Source organism: Haplochromis burtoni, unplaced genomic scaffold (assembly GCF_018398535.1).
Source record: "Haplochromis burtoni strain Fernald_Lab_line unplaced genomic scaffold, NCSU_Asbu1 Contig_633, whole genome shotgun sequence".
In the NCBI taxonomy this organism is placed as follows: Eukaryota; Metazoa; Chordata; class Actinopteri; order Cichliformes; family Cichlidae; genus Haplochromis; species Haplochromis burtoni.
Window position 1 is genome coordinate 105,274 of NW_024582994.1, and position 23,766 is coordinate 129,039.

The 23,766-nt window shown below is 40.4% G+C and overlaps 2 protein-coding genes across 3 annotated transcripts in view; one reads left to right on the forward strand and one right to left on the reverse strand.

The window, feature by feature from the left end:
• Positions 1 to 12,367, forward strand: part of slc4a5a (solute carrier family 4 member 5a) — a 39,574-nt gene extending 27,207 nt beyond the window's left edge. Inside the window, exons 15-26 of the mRNA XM_005949180.2 lie at positions 1,058 to 1,329; positions 3,537 to 3,598; positions 3,906 to 4,097; positions 4,859 to 4,972; positions 5,312 to 5,473; positions 5,620 to 5,798; positions 5,991 to 6,063; positions 6,406 to 6,474; positions 6,833 to 7,006; positions 9,030 to 9,215; positions 9,319 to 9,377; positions 11,654 to 12,367. Coding sequence (XP_005949242.1) covers positions 1,058 to 1,329; positions 3,537 to 3,598; positions 3,906 to 4,097; positions 4,859 to 4,972; positions 5,312 to 5,473; positions 5,620 to 5,798; positions 5,991 to 6,063; positions 6,406 to 6,474; positions 6,833 to 7,006; positions 9,030 to 9,215; positions 9,319 to 9,377; positions 11,654 to 11,819 — 1,708 coding nt within the window. The 3' untranslated portion in view covers positions 11,820 to 12,367. The remainder of the gene's footprint in view (positions 1 to 1,057; positions 1,330 to 3,536; positions 3,599 to 3,905; positions 4,098 to 4,858; positions 4,973 to 5,311; positions 5,474 to 5,619; positions 5,799 to 5,990; positions 6,064 to 6,405; positions 6,475 to 6,832; positions 7,007 to 9,029; positions 9,216 to 9,318; positions 9,378 to 11,653) is intronic.
• A 77-nt stretch (positions 12,368 to 12,444) lies between these two features.
• On the reverse strand, positions 12,445 to 23,288 carry ogfod2 (2-oxoglutarate and iron-dependent oxygenase domain containing 2). Of its 2 annotated transcripts, XM_005949183.3 has the most exons (7): positions 23,035 to 23,288; positions 22,861 to 22,917; positions 17,120 to 17,230; positions 16,932 to 17,031; positions 16,093 to 16,217; positions 13,968 to 14,225; positions 12,445 to 13,825 (listed from the first exon to the last, which is right to left on the reverse strand). In XM_005949183.3, exons 1-7 carry the CDS (start codon positions 23,167 to 23,169, stop codon positions 13,559 to 13,561), a joined length of 1,053 nt encoding a protein of 350 aa, XP_005949245.1. In that variant the 5' UTR covers positions 23,170 to 23,288; the 3' UTR covers positions 12,445 to 13,558. The 2 variants fall into 2 exon arrangements, with proteins under 2 accessions (XP_005949245.1, XP_042070897.1); XM_042214963.1 differs by lacking the exons at positions 16,932 to 17,031; positions 17,120 to 17,230 and having other exon boundaries at positions 23,035 to 23,108.
• Positions 23,289 to 23,766: the final 478 nt, after the last annotated feature.

Genomic DNA, 23,766 nt, shown 5'->3' on the forward strand with positions numbered 1-23,766 from the left:
TAGTGTTTGTACTGAAACAGTGAACTATTTTTAAGTGTGAACAAAAACAAAATGTTAACCAAAAATCAAACTTTCTTTATTGTCACAGTGAAAAATTCCAAGAGGTATATTTGTTTATACGAAATATTTGTTTGCATGAAACAAACTAGGTCAAGTAGATGACATCCCAGCCTGATACATACTGATGTGCCCAAAAATACCAGCGCTTTAGCTGGTGTTGTATTTTTCTGAGGATTCTGCAAAATGTGGTCCTATACAGAGCCAGCGTTGCAGAGACAGCTTTGAGATTTCAGTATGTTAGTTTGTATGTAGAGGGTTTGTTAACAAGACAGCATGACAGATGTGAAAAATGCAGTCACCTGTATTTAAAGGTGAGATAAAGATTGACAATGAGGGTGATCCGATGCCTTCGTGCAGATGATGCATGTAATAATGTAGTAATCGTTGATAAATGCTCATGGGTCAGAATATTAGCTTGTTGATGGCCATTAGGGCTGGCGTGATGCAGTGACACAGTGGTCCTTCTCAAAGATTAAATAACATTAGTGGGCTTCCACATGAATGCTTATCTAACTTTATCACATTTAACTGTGTAAAAACTGAATAAACTTGGAAAAACAATCAACAGTTTAAATATACAGAATTATAACCAGTTTGAATGTAATAAATTAAAAAAAACATTAATTAAAACTTTTTTAAACTTGTGTAGATTTAATTGTGGAAAGAATTATAATTATATGCATGCAAAGTATATATGCACGATAATAGATCTATTTTGTGCATGTGACTGATAAGATGATGATATAAAGAAGGAAGGATAAGAAGTCCAAACCGAGTCCTTCTTGTTTAGTTGGTGATTTTGCTCGCACATATCATGTGTTTGATGACTCAAGCCTTGATATTTGTCTGTAAACACTCCAAGCACGGTTGTTTTTCCCCATCAAGCTGCTCTATATTCACAGATAATGTACTGTTTGCACAAAACTGGATATCTTTGTGTTCTGTGCCTAAATTCATCATTGCTCCCACCTGTTTTTCTGACCTGTCGCTTCCACAGGAGCAACAGCATAGATTACATGGAGCTGCGTCTGTGGATCGGCATGCACTCGTGCCTACAGTGTTTCATCCTCGTAGCTACAGATGCCAGTTACATCATCAAATACATGACGCGTTTTACTGAGGAGGGCTTCTCCAGCCTTATATCCTTCATCTTCATCTCTGACGCCATCAAGAAGATGGTGGGCGCCTTCAAATATTATCCCATCAACACAGACTTTAAGCCCGACTATGTCACCACCTACAAGTGCGAGTGCCTGGCCCCAGACCCGAGTGAGTTCACCCCTTGACTCAGGGATAGAGAGAAAAGGGGGATTATTAGTCTCATTGGACTGACATGACAGGCAGATTACAGAAGCAAACGCATGTGTGTGTTCACTTTATCAACAGCTTTATTTGAGAATGCCGTCAGCTTTAATGTCTTGACTTCATTGGTTTAATTATTACTTATGACAATATGTACAGCAAACTAAATAACTTTAATTATGCATAGGGCTCATGATAGGGTCATGAAGCAGGATTTATTAACAAGATCTGTTGATTGTTGACAAGAAAAGAAATTATCACTCAGTGTTATTGTGAATTTTATTTATCTCAGCTTTGGTACTTATTTCACAGTTAAAATATTAAAACTAATTTCTCACGTATATCAGAAAAAAGATTTCAAATGAATGGCTGTCGAGGTAATAATGCGCATCAGTTTTTAGTCGATCAGGTAATAATGAAACGTTTGCCTGCTACAAAGAAATGTTAGATCTTTTTCTTTTGTCCACTGGTTTCCTTTGCAGTGTTTGCTCACTGACAGAGCGTTCACTTTAATGGCATACATCATTAATGTGTCTCCTAGCAGATGCCTATTTTAAGCTGCCACCAGTCCACATTATTTAGCACACCGAAGATTAAATTATACTGTTTTAGCTGTTTTTGACCATCTATAGCTGTACAGGCATATCAAGCATATGTTGGAGGCAACTTATTACAACTATTAACGTCACACAGAGAGGACTGACAAATAACTACACTATAATAGGTCTGTGGATGTCTTTGTCATTATTTCTTTATAACCATACTTGTGATGATATCTGGAGTAGAGTTATAATAGTTTTGTATTTTCTAATTACTATTTATTTTTATTTCATTTTCACCTTTTGGTTGCGATTTAGTGTAGTCATTTCAGAAGTATTGTTATTGTTTGAAAATGCAAAGTTTTAGTTTCCGTTTTAGTCTTTATAATTAGTATTACTGTCTGGGGGAGGCAGACAGGGGCGCCACCGGGAAGGGGTTGGGGTGGTGGCGGTCCTATGTTGGTAATAATGTAATAAGTTTGCAGAAAAGCTGGTGCCAATCCATGGACAGATCACTGGTGCATCTCAATGCCAACACAGAGACAGGCAACAGTTCACACTCTTACCTGATCCAACACTTATCTTTCTTTATTGAATAAGTTTCATCAATCAGTCAATTAAAGCAGATTTTTATGCATTTCAAAATCTTAATTGTTTTTTATATGTACTTATTTTCAGTGATATCAGCTATAATAGCAGGAAATTAACTAGGCATATCATTCTTTTTTTCTGTTTTTGCCATCTTTTTCAAGTAACCTACATTTGACAGCAGCATAATGAAAATGGAAAGTTCTGTTTTCGGTGTGCCACCCCAATATGTTTGGTGCCCCCCATATGGCCACGCCTACAAAACAAATCTGGAGGCCCCCCCTGATGTAAGAGGCATGATTTAGGAAAATCAGTACAGGTATTGCAAGAAAATACAAGCAACTTTTTAACTCTCTCAGGCTCAAATTAAACTTTTTGTTGCTAATGCACAACCAAGTCCTGCAGTGGTACTTCTGAGTAATCAGGTTGTTAGTTTTTAACTGTTGCAAATCGGTAACACCTGCCTTGAGAGGGTTAAAAGCGGTTGACTCGCAGTCCTGTAGATATACAGAGCCTCAAATATACCACTAAAACGAAGTATATTTCCTCTAGATTTTTATTTTATTTTACTTCATTTTTTGAAGTTCACAAAATCGCTTCAGAGAGTTTTGATTTTTTTAAAAAGTGATTTAGTTTAGTTTTCTTTTTTTGTTTGTTTTGTTTTAGTTAATTATAGTAACCTTGGTCTGCAGTGCTGAATAACAGCTTTATTCTTCTTGGGTTGGGGGGGTTTGATGATGGTAATCTACCCACCTTTTTTCAAGTGCAGGTAATTTGCAGTCATTTCTGCAGACATTGATTTCTGTAACTGATTGTTATCCTTTTTTGCTTTTGCCATGCACAAACAATTTGGCTGCCGTCTCTTGCAAGTGAGTACCCCTTTGTCTGTCTGCATGAGACTCGGAGTGCTCTCTGTCCAGCTGGATTCTCATTATATTTTGCGTTTCTTCTTTCCTCCCCTTTTGTTTTCTTCATCACCCCATCTACGCTATCCGACTCATTACCTGCCTCCTCCCTACTCTCTCTCTCTCCCCAATCCGTGAACAGTGGCTGCAATGATCTTCAATGGTTTAGCTCCAATGCCAGATAACAGCTCTAGTGTCTCTGGGGTGAGTGCTTGCTTTCATTAAATGTTTAATTTTCTACTTTTTGTTGCTATATTTCAAGATAAATGTCCACAGAGTTGGCGACATTGCAGCTGCAGACATGCTTTGTTTACAGCTAACCCAGGTGTCAGCTCTGTCTCTAAAAGAAGTCGCTTTCCCTCCTCTGTGTCTGCGTCTCTCCATCAACCCCACTGACCTTTCACTATTACTAACTTTACATCTGCGCCAACAATTTTTCGCTCTCTACGTGTCTTTGTCGAAACACTACGCTCTTCTTCATCCTCTCTTACTGCTGCCAACACCATCCCAGTTGAATGTGACAGCTCTGGACTGGAGCCAGCTGAGCAAGAAGGAGTGTGTGAAGTATGGAGGCTCTCTGGTGGGAAAGTCCTGCAAGTACGTCCCCGATCTGGCCCTCATGTCCTTCATCCTCTTCTTTGGCACCTACTCCATGACCGTCTCCCTCAAGAAGTTCAAGTTCAGCCGCTACTTCCCAACCAAGGTGGGTAAACTATCTGTCAGGTGGAGGTAAGAAGAAACTAGACTGAATACATGTATGTAAACAGTGAAGCTGCAAGTAGAGGTAGTGAAGTTAGATGTATTTAAATACCTGGGATCAGGTATGGACAGGATTAAATATGAGCATATCAGAGGGACAGCTCAGGTTTAGCGGTTTGAAAAAAGTCAGAGAGGCAAGGCTGAGATGGTTTGGGCATGTGCAGCAGAGTGATAGTGGATATTTTGAACGAAGGATATTTGATATGGAGCTACCAGGTTGGAGGAAAAGAGGGAGATCCCAGAGAAGATTCATGGATGTAGTGAAGGAGGACAGGAAGCGGATTGGTGTGACAGAAGAGAACACTATGGTGAGATGGAGGCAGATGATCTGCTGTGGCTGAAAGAAGAAGAAGAAGATAGTATAAACAAAAAAATGGCTGCCAGGTTTTTGAAAGTGTTAGATGTTTTTGGGCAGAAAACCTAGCTATTAGATCATTGTTCTTCCTTTTTACCTGCACAGCAACTCTTCTAGCAGGAAGTGGAGAGCCAACCAGACAAAGAAGTAATTCTTCTTATTTTACTATATTCCTTTTTCAGACACCAGGATTACATTTGACTAAAGTGAAACTTGGCAGGCTACTTTTTCTTTTCAGTATTTATGAGCAGCTTCCTGCCTATTAGACCTCGGAAGCATCTCATCTTTAAGTTCTGCAAATGTTTATCTTTGTAATACAGACTGTTCTCTTTTTCTGTTTTTGGCACCAGCTGAGGAAACTCATCAGTGACTTCTCTATCTTCATGTCCATCATGACCTTTGTTGGGCTGGACATGTTAATGGGACTCAAAACTCCCAAGCTTATTGTCCCAACAGAATTTAAGGTAATTTCCAAACTGTTTATATATAGAAGAAAACAAGTAAAAAACAATTTCCAAAATGAGCAGCTCTATGACATGTTGCTGTATTGGGGACTGGTAGGGAATTTTGAATGGAAACATGAACATTTTGGATAACAAACGTGCCCAGAGTTAGAGAAGACGATCCATGCTGCCGTTATATCTGTTAGCGTTGCAGGGATGCACTTTGACTTTCTACAGATTGCATTAACTCTCCACAACAAAAGAACTTCATCACACTAGCTTAAAATTATGTTCCAATAATGATCTTGTGGAACTGAATCCTCGCTTTTAATAAAAATAAGGCTGCCTTTCATTTAACAGCCAACTCGACCGGGTCGTGGCTGGCTTGTGATGCCTTTTGGGAAGAATCCATGGTGGGTGTATCTGGCCAGCTTTGTGCCCGCCCTGCTTGTCACCATCCTCATCTTCATGGATCAGCAGATCAGCGCTGTCATTGTTAACCGCAAGGAGAACAAACTTAAGGTAGGTGTGCAACCAGTCAAATCAACATCAAAAGCCAAAGTAACAGTCACGAAACAGCGCTATAAATTCAGACAGAAGCCTATCGACTCACAGTCTGCACCTTATGAGGTTGCTTTTTATAGAAATGATCTTTGTTTGCCCTGCAGAAAGGCTGTGGCTATCACTTGGATCTGTTCTGGGTTGGAGTCCTGATGGCCACATGCTCCTTCTTGGGTCTGCCCTGGTACGTGGCTGCCACCGTCATCTCTATTGCTCACATCGATTCTCTGAAGATGGAGAGTGAATCGAGTGCTCCAGGAGAGCAGCCGCAGTTCCTCGGGGTCAGGTCAGTCCACAGTAGCGTAAAATCAAAGAGCTCAGAAATAAAAAGGAAAGTGCAGTTTGTCAAATAGGCCGCCACTACCGACATCGCAGAGCTAGAGAACCACTGTCCTAAATCCTTTGTAGCTGACGTAGATGAGTGCATTGTGAAACTGACTTGACGCTCTCTTGTGTCCCATCAATGTCAAACATACAGAGAACAAAGAGTGACAGGCATACTGGTGTTCGTTCTCACTGGAGTCTCCATCTTCCTTGCTCCTGTACTTAAGGTATGAGGTGCATAATGGATTTTTTTATTTTTGTTTTTGTAATTGTTATATGAGGCTTTTTTTCTTTGCTGTTTCCTCAAGATTTGTTTTTATTATCTGCAAAACTCAAGATACTCAGTACAATGAATCAATAAATTATGTTAAACAAATTTCAGGTACCCACGTTTTGAAGCCTCCATATTAGTTTTTCAGTTGCCCTGTTTGGGTGGTTATTAGCTTGGTTAGAGCTGTGTCTACAAACTCTACACATCTACACTCATTTTTGCTAAGAGTCAGAATTTCACTCTCATTGTGATGCTGTGAACTCTCTTAATTATGGCCAACATGTACCTTCACTTGCAGTTCATCCCCATGCCTGTGCTGTACGGTGTCTTCCTCTACATGGGTGTAGCATCTCTCAGTGGAATCCAGGTACCATGCGTATGCCAGCTGGTGTTATTTATGATTTGAGAAATTTGTGGCTGGGCAGCTTACTTATTGAGTTACAGACAGCAGATGTGAAGTGGCTTATTTAAAGCTTTTAAGCAAAAAATGTAACAATAACAACCAACAGGTATGCTGATACCATTATGTCCATATAGACCGCAAAGATAAAAAAATCGAAAAGAAAAGAAAAAGGTTTTCAATTCGACACAATGTGTGAAACAACAATAAATAAACTGCACAAGTCTGCTCTAAATAATTTAAGCACTCATGATCGTTGTAAGTTTATTTGTATTTAACATAAATTCCTGCCCCTCAACCCTCTTGTTGTCATTGCCTTCCACAGTTCTGGGACAGGATAAAGTTGTACATGATGCCTTCCAAGCACCAACCTGACTTCACCTACCTGCGTCATGTTCCTCTCAGAAGGGTACACCTGTTCACTCTGATCCAGATTACATGTCTGGCTGTGCTCTGGGTCCTCAAGTCCACCTTCTTGGCAATCATATTTCCCGTTATGGTAAGTGTGATGAAATACTCCCTTTTGCACCACAAATTATAGATCCTGTGTTGTGAGATGGATGGAGCTGAGAGACAAGTGTTTTGAAATGGAAGAAACACAGATGCTGATGCTAAAACTACAGGGTGGGCCATTTATTTGGATACACCGTAATAAAATGGGAATGGTTGGTGATATTAAAGTCCTGTTTGTGGCACATTAGTATATGTGAGGGGGCAAACTCCTCAAGATGGGTGGTGACCATGGTGGCCATTTAGAAGTCGGCCATCTTGGATACAACTTTTGTTTTTTCAATAGGAAGAGGGCCATGTGACACATCAAACTTATTGGTAATGTCACAAGAAAAACAATGGTGTGCTTGGTTTCAACGTAACTTTATTCTTTCATGAGTTATTTACAAGTTTCTGACCACTTATAAAATGTGTTCAATGTGCTGCCCATTGTGTTGGATTGTCAATGCAACCCTCTTCTCCCACTCTTCACACACTGATAGCAACACCGCAGGAGAAATGCCAGCACAGGCATCCAGTATCCGTAGTTTCAGGTGCTGCACATCTCGTATCTTCACACCATAGACAATTGCCTTCAGATGACCCCAAAGATAAAAGTCTAAGGGGGTCAGATCGGGAGACCTTGGGGGCCATTCAACTGGCCCACGACGACCAATCCACTTTCCAGGAAACTGTTCATCTAGGAATGCTCGGACCTGGCACCCATAATGTGGTGGTGCACCATCTTGCTGGAAAAACTCAGGGAACGTGCCAGCTTCAGTGCATAAAGAGGGAAACACATCATCATGTAGCAATTTCAAATATCCAGTGGCCTTGAGGTTTCCATTGATGAAGAATGGACCCACTATCGTTGTACCCCATATACCACACCAAACCATCACTTTTGTTGTTCCAACAGTCTTGGAGGGATCCATCCAATGTGGGTTAGTGTCAGACCAATAGCGGTGGTTTTGTTTGTTAACTTCACCATTCACATAAAAGTTTGCCTCATCACTGAACAAAATCTTCTGCGTGAACTGAGGGTCCTGTTCCAATTTTTGTTTTGCCCATTCTGCAAATTCTGTGCGCCGATCTGGGTCATCCTCGTTGAGATGCTGCAGTAGCTGGAGTTTGTAAGGGTGCCATTTGTGAGTAGCTAATATCCGCCGAAGGGATGTTCGACTAATGCCACTCTCCAGTGACATGCGGCGAGTGCTACGCTGTGGGCTCTTGCTGAATGAAGCTAGGACAGCCACTGATGTTTCTTCATTAGTGACAGTTTTCTTGCGTCCACATTTTGGCAAATCCAACACTGAACCAGTTTCACGAAACTTAGCAAGCAGTTTGCTAACTGTAGCATGGGAGATGGGTGGTCTCGTAGGGTGTCTTGCATTGAAATCTGCTGCAATGACCCGGTTACTGCGTTCACCAGATATCAACACAATTTCGATCCGCTCCTCACGTGTTAACCTCTTCGACATGTCAATGGCTGTGAACAAAGAGAAACTTGTAAATAACTCATGAAAGAATAAAGTTACTTGAAACCAAGCACACCATTGTTTTTCTTGTGACATTACCAATAAGTTTGATGTGTCACATGGCCCTCTTCCTATTGAAAAAACAAAAGTTGTATCCAAGATGGCCGACTTCTAAATGGCCACCATGGTCACCACCCATCTTGAGGAGTTTGCCCCCTCACATATACTAATGTGCCACAAACAGGACTTTAATATCACCAACCATTCCCATTTTATTACGGTGTATCCATATAAATGGCCCACCCTGTACATGAATCTTTTCCACATATAGAAGCTGTAAATGTGCAGAATATGTAAAAGCGATAGTTTTAATGGTGTATATAAAGTATGTAAATACTGCTCTGATTTTACTGTGTCAACCAGTGATTCCCATTAACATCACCTATACATGGCATCCAGAAAATCATATTCACAGCATAACTCATATATGAGATGAATGTTACCAGGAGCTGAAACAAGATCTCTGTGTTGGTCTGTCTCTGTGTCAAACACCAGATCCTGGGTCTGATGGTGGTCAGAAAGATGCTGGACATGGTCTTCTCCCAGCACGACTTGGCGTGGCTGGATGACCTCCTGCCTGAAAAAGAGAAGAAGAAGAAGGATGATGACAAGAAGAAGGGGAAGGGGAAAGAGAAGGAGAAAGAGAAGAAGAAGCCCAAACCTGATGACAATGAGGAGGAGGTGAGAAACTCAAGCTTTTTCTGCCCCCTACAGGACTGACAAACCATGACATAAGTGTGTGAAGCGCACCGTCTGTACTGTGTGTGTATGTGTTTGCTTGCAGGACAAGTATCACGGCTATGCGAACCACTCACCCAGCTCTGAGTCAGACTTGGATCGAAGGTACTGTGTTCTCAAACTGCACATCCCCTACAAAGACCTCGTCTATCCTGATGTAACACAGACTCAGTGGGGAGCATACTGCCAGGCTGCAGCCACCCGCAGGGCTCTTTAACACACACAGATATATATATGTCAAAGTGCACAGTTAAAGGGTCAGTTCACAAAATATACATAAGGATCAGTGATACTCGGTCAGTGATGTAGCATAAGACATAAAATAGTCCAAACTAGGAAAATGCAGCATAATTTCACACACTGTTTAAATCCTGCATATAAGAACAATTTTGAAGATATTAATATAGCTGACAAATAACCTTTGATGTGTTACTATAAATTAAGATATGCAGTTGTTCAAAAATAATTAAAAGTAGCTCCAACTTTACCAGTTGGTAAGCTCCTTTGATTTAAAGCTATATTAATCTCACCCCCCTCTTTTTTGCAGAGACTATTTCTTGGGTGGAATGTACCTGCAAAAAAATGTATTATTTACACTGATTTCTGTATAGCTCATTACCACTAGAGGGAATTGCATGTTTGTGCAGTTTGGGTGAACTGGAACATAGACAAAATAAGAAATTTTAACTGAATGGCTCATCAAACTAAACATGAAACTGGCAAATACTTGGATAGACTCGGTCGCATGAAAATTGATCACATAGCCTTTTTATATTGATATACTGACTTATTGCACACCCTTTAAATGGCCTGTATTTTAACAAGAAATTCAATTCATTACTTCTGTATTTTCCTCTGTATGTTTTGTAAACATACACATGTGCAGTCCCATGGTTGTCATGTGTCATGTTTGAGTTCGGTCTCCTCTCCATGCACTTTAAGGCAATGCAGATGGTTGTTGTGCTGAACAGTGTAATGTTTTAAATATCTGACAGCCTGTGTCTGAGCTGCCCTCTGCACACAACTCAGCATGTTGTTACTCTTCACTGCTCACCTTAAAGCAGCATAGTTTTGCTATGTATCTCAAATGCTTCAGTGTTCGTTGTGTAGTTTAACATAGTGTGCGAGCAGTCAAACTAGATGAAGAAGTTATTGTGTGGTCTTTTTAGTCCTGTGTGTATCTAGCACATAGAGAGGATATATTTTAGGCCTCTTTATACACAACTGTATAATCATCCATGTGCAGCATACATCATTTGGTTGTTTCTTTTTCTTCCATGTGCTGAATCTCTTTAGTACATCAGTCACACCTGCATGTGATATGTAGTCAGACCCCAGCTCTCCAACCTGCCTCCGTCCCTCACAGCAGTTTCATTGCATACATTTTGCACTGAAAGTGCCATTTACATTATTTAACCATAAATACTGTAACTTTGGGCTGTTTGCCCTTTGTGGCTGATTCAAATGTTCCCATCATGTCTGCATTGCTTTATTAGAGGCATGGTTTGGAATTGACACTGTGAACTTTTTTTGCTTACATGCAGCCATCTGTGGAAGTACATAAATTCTCTGTGACGTTATTTTATTGAAGGATTTATACAAACACAAAATGCACTGATCGCTGGACCTTTGAAGCTATTGTATGAGTTTTTATACAAGTCTTTACAACATGTGCTGACATAATGCAAAAGGCAGGCAGGCATAATAGTGCACAATCAAAAACTCAAAAACACTTGATATCAGAGTCAAAACAAATTTATCATTGCAAATTAACATTTAAAAAAGTAGGATGTTTTATTATTATGTTATTCCAATGTATTCAGTAAATTCAAGCTATGTTTGCTCACGTTTAATTTAAACCACAGGCTGCATATAAAAGATGGGTATGGCTACTACAGCATCACCCAGTGGTTAATGAAGTCCTCTTATGAAAGCCAGATGAGCATATTCACCATCCATTTCCGATAGATGTCTATTCAACTAGACTTGATTTTGAAACCAGGGCTCCCCCTGCTGGCCATTAGAAGGAATACGAGTTTAGTGCACTTTACTTTTCAGACCATAATGTAGGTACAGTCTATGTCATTCACAGTGTGGGAACCATCAGCTAGTCTGCTGACTCCCTGTGGGAGCAACAGCCAATATTTTGGGACTGATTTCACTCGTTAGCTAAGCGCTAACCCAAACTGCTGTAGTCATCAAGGCACCCAAGCGCTTTGGGTGCCTTGAAAAGCGCTATATAAATCCAATCCATTATTATTATTATTATTATTATCATCGTGTCTCACAGCCAAGCTCCGCCGCATTCCCCTCCCCTCCTTGTAGAACCACTGTGTCTTTGGCTATGGGTGTGTATGGTAACTGGACCTTGCCCTTCTCAGCATCACCCTCCATTTGAAGATCTCCTGTCCGTCGTCTCCTTCCGTGACCATGGGCCGAGGAATGCCGTGCCCGGTGCCCCAGGTCAAGATCGAGATGGAGTCAGATTACGATTCAGACATCGACCACCATCGGCCCCGTGACATGAGCAGTGAGACCACATTATAAAGCTGAGACACGATATCTCATTGACTGAAGCACATAAAACAAAGTGTGGGCAGACTACTGAAAGCAGCCAGTGCTGACCCGCAGACAGCACAGGATGGCACAGACACCTGACAGCTGAACCCAGTGAGATGGGACTGATGCAATAACTGCACTTAAGACTGCACTTGGATAAGATTTTGTTTTTAAATATTATTTTAAACAGGTCCATTTGGCATACATTGCTCTGAATGGTACATTGAAAACTATATACTTGTGTATGTGTATAATGTAAAGGACTGTAACAAGCAGAAATATTTATCTGTATAGTGTTTTTTGTGAAATTGTATCTTATTATAGCTATATTGTACTATCATTGTAATTACACTAAATCCACACTATACAAGGCCCAAACTTAATGTACTATGCTCTCATAAGCCTGCATGTACAGAATTGGATTTCAATGCAAGATACATGAAAATAAGCAATACCTTAGCAACCAGAGCCATGCCTTTGTTGCACTTGTGTTTTGGTGTGTTTGAATATGCAAGTGAACCTGACCCTCCCCACCTCCCAATTTCCCCCCCAGTTCAACACTATAATAGCACAAGCAGGAGTAAAAAGAAACAACCAAAAGGCCACGATGTTGTGATGTTTGTTGAAAAGAATCCATTTATTTTGTAAGATGTAGCGAGCAGGTTCATATTAGTGTTCTTAAAAAAATTCTGTGTGAGAAATTAATTACTTCAACTACATAGCAAAGACATTTACACACAAAGAATATTAATGAACTAACAGAATTTGTGTAATTAAACTTCTATTATTTCAAACTGTGCGTGTTTTTTCCTCAGAGATATACAGCAGGGATGTATCGCAGCCAAATCTGTGGCTTAGCAAATGTTGATTATTCCAACAGTGCCTTCATTCTTTCTGATCCAAGACCAATGAGGCACATTTTGCTAAACATTAAACCTCATTTTAGCAATGTGGACTTCTGCAGCCTGCAGATACATACATTTATAAACAAGAGAGATGAGAGATAGCCTTTATTTGTCAGTTGCAGGTCTTTTGCCCACAACCGAGATGACATCTTCTTAGAAATGCATCGATCTAATATATGGTAGATGACCCCTACAAATTCTGACTTTGTTGAATAAAAGGACGCCTACTGACGACTGAAATCCAAACGACAATTGTGCAACAACAAAAAAGTTTGTAGAAGAAAAACTTCCAGGGCAAAGAGAGAATTTTAAAGCCTTATTTTAGGAGAAATTCAAAAGTTTTAAACAGTTTATCAGATCTGATTGGTGATTCTGAAATGCAATACCCCATGACGACTGGAAATCTTCACCCAAAACACTGAGTGGCAATATTATCTCAAGAAAATATTATAAAACGGGACACTACACTAAATGTCTGAGCCAAATATTAATATTATTACTATTCACAGCAGATGGCTGCTCCTCCCCAAGAATCCTCCTTCCTGTTCAAACTGAGTTTTTCCTCCCAACTGTCGCAATTGGGTTTTTCACAGGGAAGGGGGTCATCTGATTGTTTGGCTTTTCTCTATTATACGAAGCACCTTGAGGCAACTATATTTGTGATTTGGCTGTATATAAATAAATCTGAATTGACTATTACTAACATTCATAAAATAATCATCCTAATTTCAAATGAGTCATATTACTTCATAAGAATTCGTTCACTTTAACGTCTTCCTATAATCAGCCAGTGCAGTCTTTAGTCAAAAGGAACCGGATGCATCACGTCAGCGCGCATGAGATGTTCTGTGGTGGATCAGAGTGTTTTGTGAAGCCATCAGCAAAGCCCTCCGCTTCCACCAATGTGGGTGTCCTGTTGCACATGGGGCACTGTTTATTTCGTTCCTGTGAGGCTCTCATCCAGATGATGAGGTTCCAGCGCTGACCAGAAGAGATGGGTAAAGCACCATGCATATGTTGACCCCGATGGAGGAGGCCCTCAGTCACCCTGTGTTCAACCTCTGAGCACTCCGTCTCACTTACAGGAACCTACAGAGAGGGCAAAAACTATTAATTATACTTTTGTATCAAATAACTTTTAAATTATTTTATATATGTTTTAGTTGTACACAACAAAAACGAAAAACATATCATATCATAAACAACATCATAAATCATAGCAGGGCATCACCTGTCTCATATCACCAAAATAAAGGTTGCCCTCAGTGAACTCCTTGCCGAGTGAAACATTCAGGGTGACTTCTGCATTGTCATAGTGGTAGCTCAAGTCCAGATCTTCATTCATGTCATATTTGACCACAAAGGCCTTGTGACTATCCAGACAGCACCCCCCACAGTCTGGATAAAGCAGGGAGGTGAGTGGCAGCAAGTACTGTTCACGGAGAGGTGTGATGAAGTGCTCGTCAAAGCCCAGCTCATTAAGGAGAATCTGAAGATACAAGGAAGAGCAACAAGACAACTTATACAGTTTTATTTCTACAAAGGTAGAGACACTCTCTGAAATGTTAATAAAAGCACAAATACAGGAATTTCCAAATCATTTAAACCGTCCATTTAAATTGTTATACCTACAAAAGGCAGCATATCCAAGTAATGCTTACAAAAATAAATTCCTGTGATTTTTTTTTTTTTTAGCTAATTTGGTGAAGTATTAGAAAATAAATAATTGCATTTACTTTTTTGGTTGGGCAAGTAGTTAAACATACAGCCCCAACCTCCCATCAACCCCACTCGTTTGCAGCAGAAGGCTCCTCCTCCTTGAGCCTGGGTCGTTTCTTATGGTTGTGGAGCAGGGAAATTATTTTACTGCTATTGTTAAATAATTGTCATCAGTACCATTGCATTAAAAATATAAGCTGCAGCATTTATATTGCGTTTAGAGGTTTAAACAGTGTCTTTCAGAAAGGCTGAAAGTAACAGGACAGGAAACAGGCTTGCAGAGAAATTGCAGAAGTGAAACCAGGAAGTTATTTTGAGCAGCAGGCTAAGACTAGGCTTTAACAATGGAACAGATAGCTTTAAGATGGCCTTAAGATGTTTATGATGTTAACCTTGTATTTCAGGTGCAGTTATGACTATTTTATACACATTGCATATCTGTGCTTATTTTGAGTTGATGTTTGGTTCATTAAGGGTCTTAAGCTTCACTGGCGTGACTGTCCAGGTGATACATGCTGAGGGAAACGAGAACATAGAAGGAATTGCAATACATGCTTACAAAACACTTATATCAGGTCATTTTATATTAAGGTTTCATTAGAGGCTCTTGATTAAAACATTTATTTAGTAGAAGACATACACATAGTCTCAGTGAGCCTCTGTTCTGGTGAAAGGTCAGAAGTGCAACGGGTGAGATGAGAGAGCATTTAAGGACGAGACCCAGACAGTCAGTAGGTGAGAGGTGACATAGAGGCTGAGTGAGGTCAACACACACACATTAGTTAGATTTATTTATAGGAAAGAGTTTAGACATGTCTGGTGCTAACTGCGAAAGTGTCTCGGTGAAAGAGGAACCGTTCCTTGGTGTCTCGGCAAGAAAGAGGAACCGTTCCTTGGTGTCTCGGCAAGAAAGAGGAACAAGACAAAAACTGAAAGGTTGACCGGAAGGACCGGCTACGAAAATAGAAGATAATGTTCTTTCGAAATATGTTAAAAGTCATTGTGGGGTTGATCTGATCCATGTATGAAATGTATCTGTGACGTTGAAGGGGCGTCAGTAAATCTAAGCCCTGGCAGTATAAAATAATTGTTTGTGCTTTGATTAAGTTGAAGATCAATTGCTGTCTGCGTACAGAGTGTCTTCCCACGCGTGTATTCATTAAAATCATCGTTTGACTTCACCCGGCCGGATCAGTGTGGTTATTCTTCGATCACCTCTTGTACCCTTCCTCAATTTTTGAACCTTAACATGGTTAACAGGGAGTTTTTCCTTCCCACTGTATGGGTTAAATCCCCATATAAAATCTATCTACAAAGAAAAAAATAAAGCGCAACTTGAGACTGAGACAGCATTATGGGAAATCTTGGATGCTGAATCCTCCAAGCTAAAAAGGAGAAACAGCAAACAGCTTATCACCGCATAATCCAAAAGCCAGCATCAGTGATGGTATGAAGGTACATTTGGCATGGATCACTTGGACATCAGTGAGATTAGACAAAATCTATAATAATTCAAGCTTGTGGCCCCAAATCTTGTTTTTAGAGTCATTAAAGATGTAAACATCTGGCCACAACTGCACAGTTAAGGAGATGGTATAGAGTGTTTTCAGTGGTTTCAGAAGGCTTTAATTTATTACCCCATACTGGTTCATTGTGTTGGGTCTTCCTTTAGGGGCTGCAGACTGCTCAAAGTGCTTTAACTCCTCCATAAGATCCTCACAGAAGCTCTTGTCAAATAAAGGAAAGCGATACACTCTTGGAGCTGCAACAGAGAGGAGAGAATGAGTTAAAGATGCTCTGTGTGGCATAAAGCTGTGGAGTTAACGACAATAAAATGTCTTGATTGTCTTGAGCTGTGGTAAAACTTCGGGCACTGTGATTCTAGCCCTTTCTTCTCCGCCACTTCTTATAAATCAGTAGTTCTATTAATAGACATCATTGCTTAGCATTCAAACTGAGCCATCATGTCTGTTATGGCCCTAGCAGGGCCTGCCGTGACTTTGACCCAGTATGAGTGTGTCCTGCCATCTCTTCCGCCTTAGGTGCTGCCTTTTTTGGTACAACTGAATCTACTCAGCAATTAAACCAGATAAGTCCAAAGAAAGGAGAACTCTGATGCCAGAGAGCCTTTTATTTTGGCTTGCAGGTTGTGAGGTGTGTTTGCTGTGGCTCTGTGTTACTTTCTGGTGTTAAAGTCTTTTTTTTTTTTAACTTACTATCTGGTGACCAAGTCCTGGGTCTTACCATTTTCTCCTTTCTTTCAAAGGTGACAACAACTTCTCCATCTCTCTAATTGGATTTGTAATAACAATATTAATAAAAGCCTTAATTTAACAATTTCGCCTCCATGTCTCCCTTTTCTCAATTCAGACATTTTTTGTTAGTCTCCCACATGACCTGGACTTTTTAGGGAAATGTAACAACTTCACATTTGAATCTCTGTCTCTGAGGAGTTAAAAAGAACTTCCCAGCTTACCCACTTGTTCCTCCAACAAGCCTAAGAGGCCTTCTTCGGTGGCACTGTCGCTTTGACAGTACTCAACAATCTGTTTGAACTCTGAAGCAAGGTAAGACTCCTGAGGGGAAGTGAAGTGCAAATGTGTTTTATCAAGGTGTTAATGTTTCATTATTCACAATGCCGATGATGGTTAATGCAGTGACTACCTGGAGATGGTAGACATGAGGATGCAGAGGCCGGTAAATATCTTTGATAGCAGCAGCTCTTTGAGCAGATGTCACACCTAGATGCTTTCGTCTGTCCACTTCCTGGGAAATCTAAACATAAACAGGGCGGACACTTTCAGTTTATTAGTAATGCAAAGATTTCTCATTTGTTACCTCAGCTTCTTTTCATAAAATATTAATTCTCTAGTTATTCTCTGTTTGTTATACCTTCCTAATGAGTTAGGCTTGAATGCTTCATGGCATTAACAGGTCACTTATGAATCCCAATGATATTGATACCATCCTAAAAAGAGATGCTCCTTTCTCTTTTAAGCTGATCCAGGGCCAGCAAATTGAAGTGCACATAGATGCCACTAGTGGAGCATCAGCTGTTCTCAAAGAGCTGAAAAACATCTGTACTACAGACATCAGAGGCAGCAGAGTTTAAATGTTAAGCTGGCTAATCGCTCACATCCAGAACTGCCATGATTTCAGCAGCAGCAGCTTAGTTTTCAGTGTTTTTTTTTTTAAATATATCTGAACACAAATACCAGTATGTACAGTGTGCCCCAGCAAAATAGCAAAAAAAGGTATAAATTAAATCCAGATTTCCTCTGTTATTTTCACCGGTAGCTGGTAGCCAGGTGATTATCAGCAGTTACCACGCCTACCTAGCCGCATCAGAGCCATTTTCCGTCAAAGACCTCCATTGTAGACCCACCTATAGACACGTGACTGGACAGACATCACATGCAGTAAATTTGGGCCTACGTGGGTTTTGGCCTTGAAACGTCTGATTGATTGAAGTAACGTGAACGTGGCATCGTTACTGTGATTCTATTGGCTCAAACAATTAAAAAGAGGTGTCGATCATGCAAATTGACCAAAAGAAACCAAAGTTACAGCCTCTCAGAGTTTAAAGGGCCAGAGACCAATTAAACGCTCCATGCGCACGGCAGAAAAGGACCATTACTAGGGCTGGGCCAAATTATACTGTTCACGGTAGTACCGGTACAATGTTAGGCAACGATAGGAAAATGAAATATCGCGATAGAATATGGGTAAAATGCACATGCGCAGTGCCTTTGTTTTCATACGCACACAGCCGAAAAAGCACAGCAGCAACAGAGAATGAGAAGGGGCAAAGCGGATTGTTGAGTGAAACGGGTGAACCAGAATTAGTTTGTAAAAATGGCGCAACTTCAGTGATGCGTTTGGTTTGGTGTTTGTCCATCAGATACACAACAAAGAACATTTTTTGTGCATGCCGTCATTGGTTGTGTCCAAATTCATGGTCTGCATCCTCCTGAGGCCGCATTTGTAGACCGATTACGTCACCGCGACACACCGAAGGCTGTCCAAATTCGTAGACTCCTCCGAATGCAGCCGACAAATGCGCCCTCCTTTTCCCCGAATTTGAAGGATGGGTCGGGTGTGTCCTTCGTGGCCTACCATATCCCAGAATTCAAACTCCAGTTTCCAACAATGGCGGCCGCTACTAAGTTTTAAAATTACTCATACTAATCTTTCTGGGTCACAAAATAAACTTTTAACATATTTTCAGGGAGAAAGTAGCTGTGTAAACATCAAATATCTGCTCGGTTTATCAAGATATCGCATATTTGCAAAAGTGCTTCGACGTTTTCGGAGACGTCTGCTACCCACCAGCTCGATAGCTAGCCGGGAGCTCGAGGGTCACTGAATGGGCCACGCCAACTCCCGGCACATCATTTTCAGATCACCGCAGACTTTCGCTACTCAGGTTAAACGTAATATATAAGTCACTTAGACAACCTAAAAATGTTATTGTTTGGCTTTTTTCAGTGTTTTATTTGTTCACGGAGTAAATCGGTTTGGCTGAGATTAAAGTTATTAGATTAGATTAGATAAAATAAAACTTTATTAATCCCCCGGGTGGGTTCCTCCTTGGTTTTCACACAGCTGACTAAACGTCAAACAGAAAACTGATTAAACAGAAGTGTGAGACGGTCGAGAATTTACGCCAGTGTCCTGTTATATTTTAGATTATATATTTATACTATATATAATATATATACTTTATTAATCCCCCGGGTGGTTTTGACACAGCTATAAACGTCAAACAGAAAACTTATTAAACAGAAGTGTGAGACAGTCGAGAATATTTACGCCATGTCCTGTTATATTTTAGATGGCACAGAGCAGATGGCAGAGTTTATTACACTCCACCGAGACAGTGGTGACACTGATCAGAAGGCTAGACCGTCCAATTCCACAGCCGTTTACTTCCAGCCTACCCGACCTTCTGAGGACCCGGCCCACGTAGACCACGAAGGCCGGGTCCTCAGGAGGATGCAGCCCATGAATTTGGACACGACCGTTATTACCGTATTTGTTGGACTAAGGTGCTCTAAATCTGGGAGTAATCTGGGTCCTAAACTCCGTCCGATTCAGGTCCCAAAGTCAAACGAACACTGCAGCATCACTGAGAGTTAAAAACTGTCTAAATTCTTTCATCTTTAATAAAACGATCAGCATTGCTGCTTTACCAGGTGTAACTATGAAGTTTAACATCCAGGCATCCATGAAAACAAATTTATTACATTTAACGGAGTTAGAGGAAGTTAGCTCGCTAGTTTCGCTATTTACCCTAAGCACGATATAGCATGTTCTGACTGAGAGATTTCTGAAAAAATTCAAACGTACAGCTCTGCTATCACTTCCAACATAAATGAAGACAGGAAACTAAACAGCAGTGACGTTTGTAGGGTTACTGAAGTTGGGCTAGCTGGTATATAATGATGTGCTAGCGGTCCCCAACCTTTTTTGCGCCACGGACCGGTTTATGCCCGACAATATTTTCACGGACCGGCCTTTAAGGTGTCGCGGATAAATACAACAAAATAAAACTAGTACCGGTACCGAAAAAAAGAAGATTTATTCATAACACACGTGAAAAGACCCAGGAAAACAGAGTTAACGATAAAAACGATAACAAAATAACGCTGAAAACCGATAAAAACCCTGAAAACCATACATTTCACACCTGAGCCTCAACTCTCGCGGCCCGGTACCGGTCCGAGGCCCAGGGCTTGGGGACCACTGCGCTACGTGATCGCTAGCGACACAGCTATGTTAGCATAACATAAACAGTGAAGCTGGAGGACGAACACTAACACTTTTCCACTTATAAAAGTTAACGTTGAAGGTTCCTGATGGTTAGAGACAAATGCAATCGCATGGCAGGATGCTGTAAACGGACCAAACTTCAGTCAGGAGAACAACTGAGATAATCCATCCACAATACGAGGTTAGTCATTAATATACTGCAACAACATGGGAATAGAGCAGCTGTGATAGAATACAGGGCGATCGTGGCTCAAGAGTTGGGAGTTCGCCTTGTAATCGGAAGGTTGCCGGTTCAAGCCCCAGCTTGGACAGTCTTAGTTGTTGTGTCCTTGGGCAAGACACTTCACCCGTTGCCTACTGGTGGTGGTCAGAGGGCCCGGTGGTGCCAGTGTCCGGCAGCCTCGCCTCTGTCAGTGCGCCCCAGGGTGGCTGTGGCTACAATGTAGCTTGCCATCACCATGTGTGAATGGGTGGATGACTGGTTGTGTAAAGCGCTTTGGGGTCCTTAGGACTAGAAAAGCGCTATTCAAATGGCCATTAGAATTGCATCATTAATGAATCAATGGTACAGAAGTGGAGGAAGCAAGAAGAATGAGTTGAATAAAGTTTGATTTATCTGACTGCTTTGTTTCGCTTAATGTGTCTAATCCCGTGCACCTTATGGTCCGAAAAATACATATTTGACTTTTTTATTTGGCACACTGCAGTTTAATGTTGCAAAGCACCTCTTTTTAACTTCAGTGGATATTATACATGGTTATGCTCAGGATATGTCAGCCCATTTCTACTGGAAATGCCTTTTGGTTAAACTTTCAGCAAGGAATTTGCATTTGCACTGTTACATTTTTATATAGCTTTAATGCACATAAAAAAAACAGCTGCTTGTTTAAGTGAAAATAAATGGATGGGGTTTTTTTTGCGCTAGTAAAGTTGTGGACTTGTATTTTGTCTCGCAAAAATTATATCGTCAGTTATATCGTTATCGCAAATTTTCAAATATATATCGTGATATATATTTTTGGCCATATCGCCCTGCCTGACCCATTACCATGTAAATGTGTGGTTAATTCTTCAAAAATGTATTTAAAAAAAAAAAAAAAAAAAAAAAAAGAAGCATTTTTAGGCATGTTAATAAAATTAATCAATTTATGCTCTTAAATACCTAAAAAGTTCAACTGGCATGGTTTTTTGTACAACGTCTGGATATTCATGTATTGACAGCGCTGTAATTTTTCACTGTTTCACTTTAAAAACATAAATCTTTGCACAGATGATGTTTAAATGTTGGTTACTGAATTTCTGTAATGAAATGTGAACTGAGGCATATTTTAAAAGGGTTATATGCTTTAAAAGAAAAAAGAAAAAAAAAAAAAGAAAAAAAGGAAATAATGGGCAAGGATAAAATCTACTTACTTTTCTGTGTTCCAGTCTCAGTAACTTTGACACAGTAATATCTGCTTCAATATTTACACCTCGGATGAAATTTCACAAGTGTTAGCTTTATTTTGATACCAAGAATGTAAGCACAGAGTTTGTAATTGCAGAGAAATAATCAATTACATTTGGGCATTGCATTTTTGAGCAGGAAGCTCAGAAACCCCTTTGGGACTTAAGAAGTTATGGTGATACTTAAGGAGGTAACACCTCAAATCTGATGAAACACCTGGCGACGCATGGTGTTTTTTTTAAAAGCCGAGAAATGCACCGTATTTGATAGCTTGCTGCAAGACCTCCATTAGTGAGTTAGCACGGATTGCACCGTGCGTGGGGCTGGACGGTTCTTATCATTTTGCAGAAAAAAAAGAGACTGCTAAAAATAAAAATATAAGAGGTTTTTGGACAAAGCTTGTGTTCTCCATTCTTTAAGCACTGGTTCGAGCACCGTTTAAGCACCGGCACCGTTTCCAAAGAACAGATTTGGCACCGGTATCGGATAAAACCTAAACTATACCCATCCCTACTAAACACAGGCATCTTTTACAAGTCTTTCAGCATCTACTACTCTTGAAGGTAAGCTCTTGATGCCATAATGCTTTTTGGTTCTTAATTTATAACTGCTGCCTTAAATGTTTTATTATTAGTGGTCCAGTGCGGTTATTTTTCATTTGATATTTTTATGTTGTTTTATTGTTGGGTTTGGTTTTGCCAGCTTTAATGTAAATAAATAAGCGGTCTGCAGCAAAACTGGGTTTGGGTCATCACTTTGTCTTCCAAGACAACGACCAAAAACACATTACAGACCAGTCAGCATTACTGAGGTTGTCTGGTTTGTTTGTAGTCCGAATCCCATTGGAAATCTGTGGGGTGAATTAAAGACCAAGGTCCATCACAGAAGACCATCAAAACCAGAGGAGCTTGAGAGATCCTCCAAAGTAGGAGGGATTGCTCACTGTGTGAGACTTGTTGCAAACTACTACAAAGAGCTGCACCCTCTTATCCAGCAAAAAAAAGACAAACAACTGACTGTTAGCATCCCCGGCACGCTAATTATTTTGAACTTGAAAGTTTTTTGTTTCTGTGTACAAAGCACAATAATGTAAGGGTTTCAAATACAACTGGGATGCTTGAAACAGCTGTGTCAAAAATCCCTTGGCCTGTTTAACAGCACTTGTAAAATACAGTATATTTCTTACCTTGTTGAGCACTCCCTCAAACTGTTCATCCCTGACGCAGCCCAACTTCTTCAGCAGCTGCGCGGTAACAATTAGCAAACAATACACACCTGTCAGCTCACAAAGTTGCCATGTCACCATTTCTCATCATATTTGTATTTCATATCAAAATGTAGCAAACTGGTATCCACTCACTGCATGGTAGTCCAGCCTGAACTGCTGCTCGGACACAAAACGAACATGGAGCTTGTATTCCTCCAGGTAAATGTTATCAGTCGTGAAACAGTCACAGGTATAAAACCGAGGCTTTTCTTTGCCTTCGTTCGTCATTGCTGCCTGTTCAAAGATAACTGCTTAAGACACAGGGAAAAACATTACCACGGACACTACTGTCAAACGCATGCGCTGTGACGTTGCGCTCAGTGACAATATGTCACCTCCGGTTCGACGTCCTCCAAATTAAAAGCACCATACATACATACATCCCATTCCATCCGTCAATAGCCCCTCCGTCCAAAAGGCGTCAAAAACATGAGACAGTTATATCAAATATGAACAGCCCTTATATACACTGAGCCTAGGTCCATGTTTTCATTTTATTTTCGTGTGTGTGTGTGTGTGTGTGTGTGTGTGTGTGTGTGTGTGTGTGTGTGTGTGTGTGTTGGGTGGGTGGGTGATGTTATAATCTGTAGAAAAATATAAGTATTAAAAAAACAAAAAAAAACATCCACCTGGGAGTTAGATGGAGACAGTCATGGACTCGAGATGCATCAAAAAAGGGACTTATTGATTTTGTCTGTTTTCCACTGTATGTGCAGTAATGTGTCAGTTCGCACTAGTTGAAGTTATGACGCCTGTGGTTAGACTGTAATCATGACTTTTAACAGAACTAAAGTGGTTTCAGTATAAAACTACACTTTTTAGTAT

What these genes read in the sequence shown, in the direction of transcription:
- ogfod2 (XM_005949183.3), bottom strand. Translation starts at nt 23,169, where the DNA reads ATGACGAACGAAGGCAAAGAAAAGCCTCGGTTTTATACCTGTGACTGT. An exon ending in TCAGGCTGGACTACCATGCA is followed by an intron (nt 22,918 to 23,034) that starts GTGAGTGGATAC and finishes GTTACCGCGCAG; the next exon opens with CTGCTGAAGAAGTTGGGCTG. An exon ending in ACACAATGAACCAGTATGGG is followed by an intron (nt 14,226 to 16,092) that starts GTAATAAATTAA and finishes TTGTATCTTCAG; the next exon opens with ATTCTCCTTAATGAGCTGGG.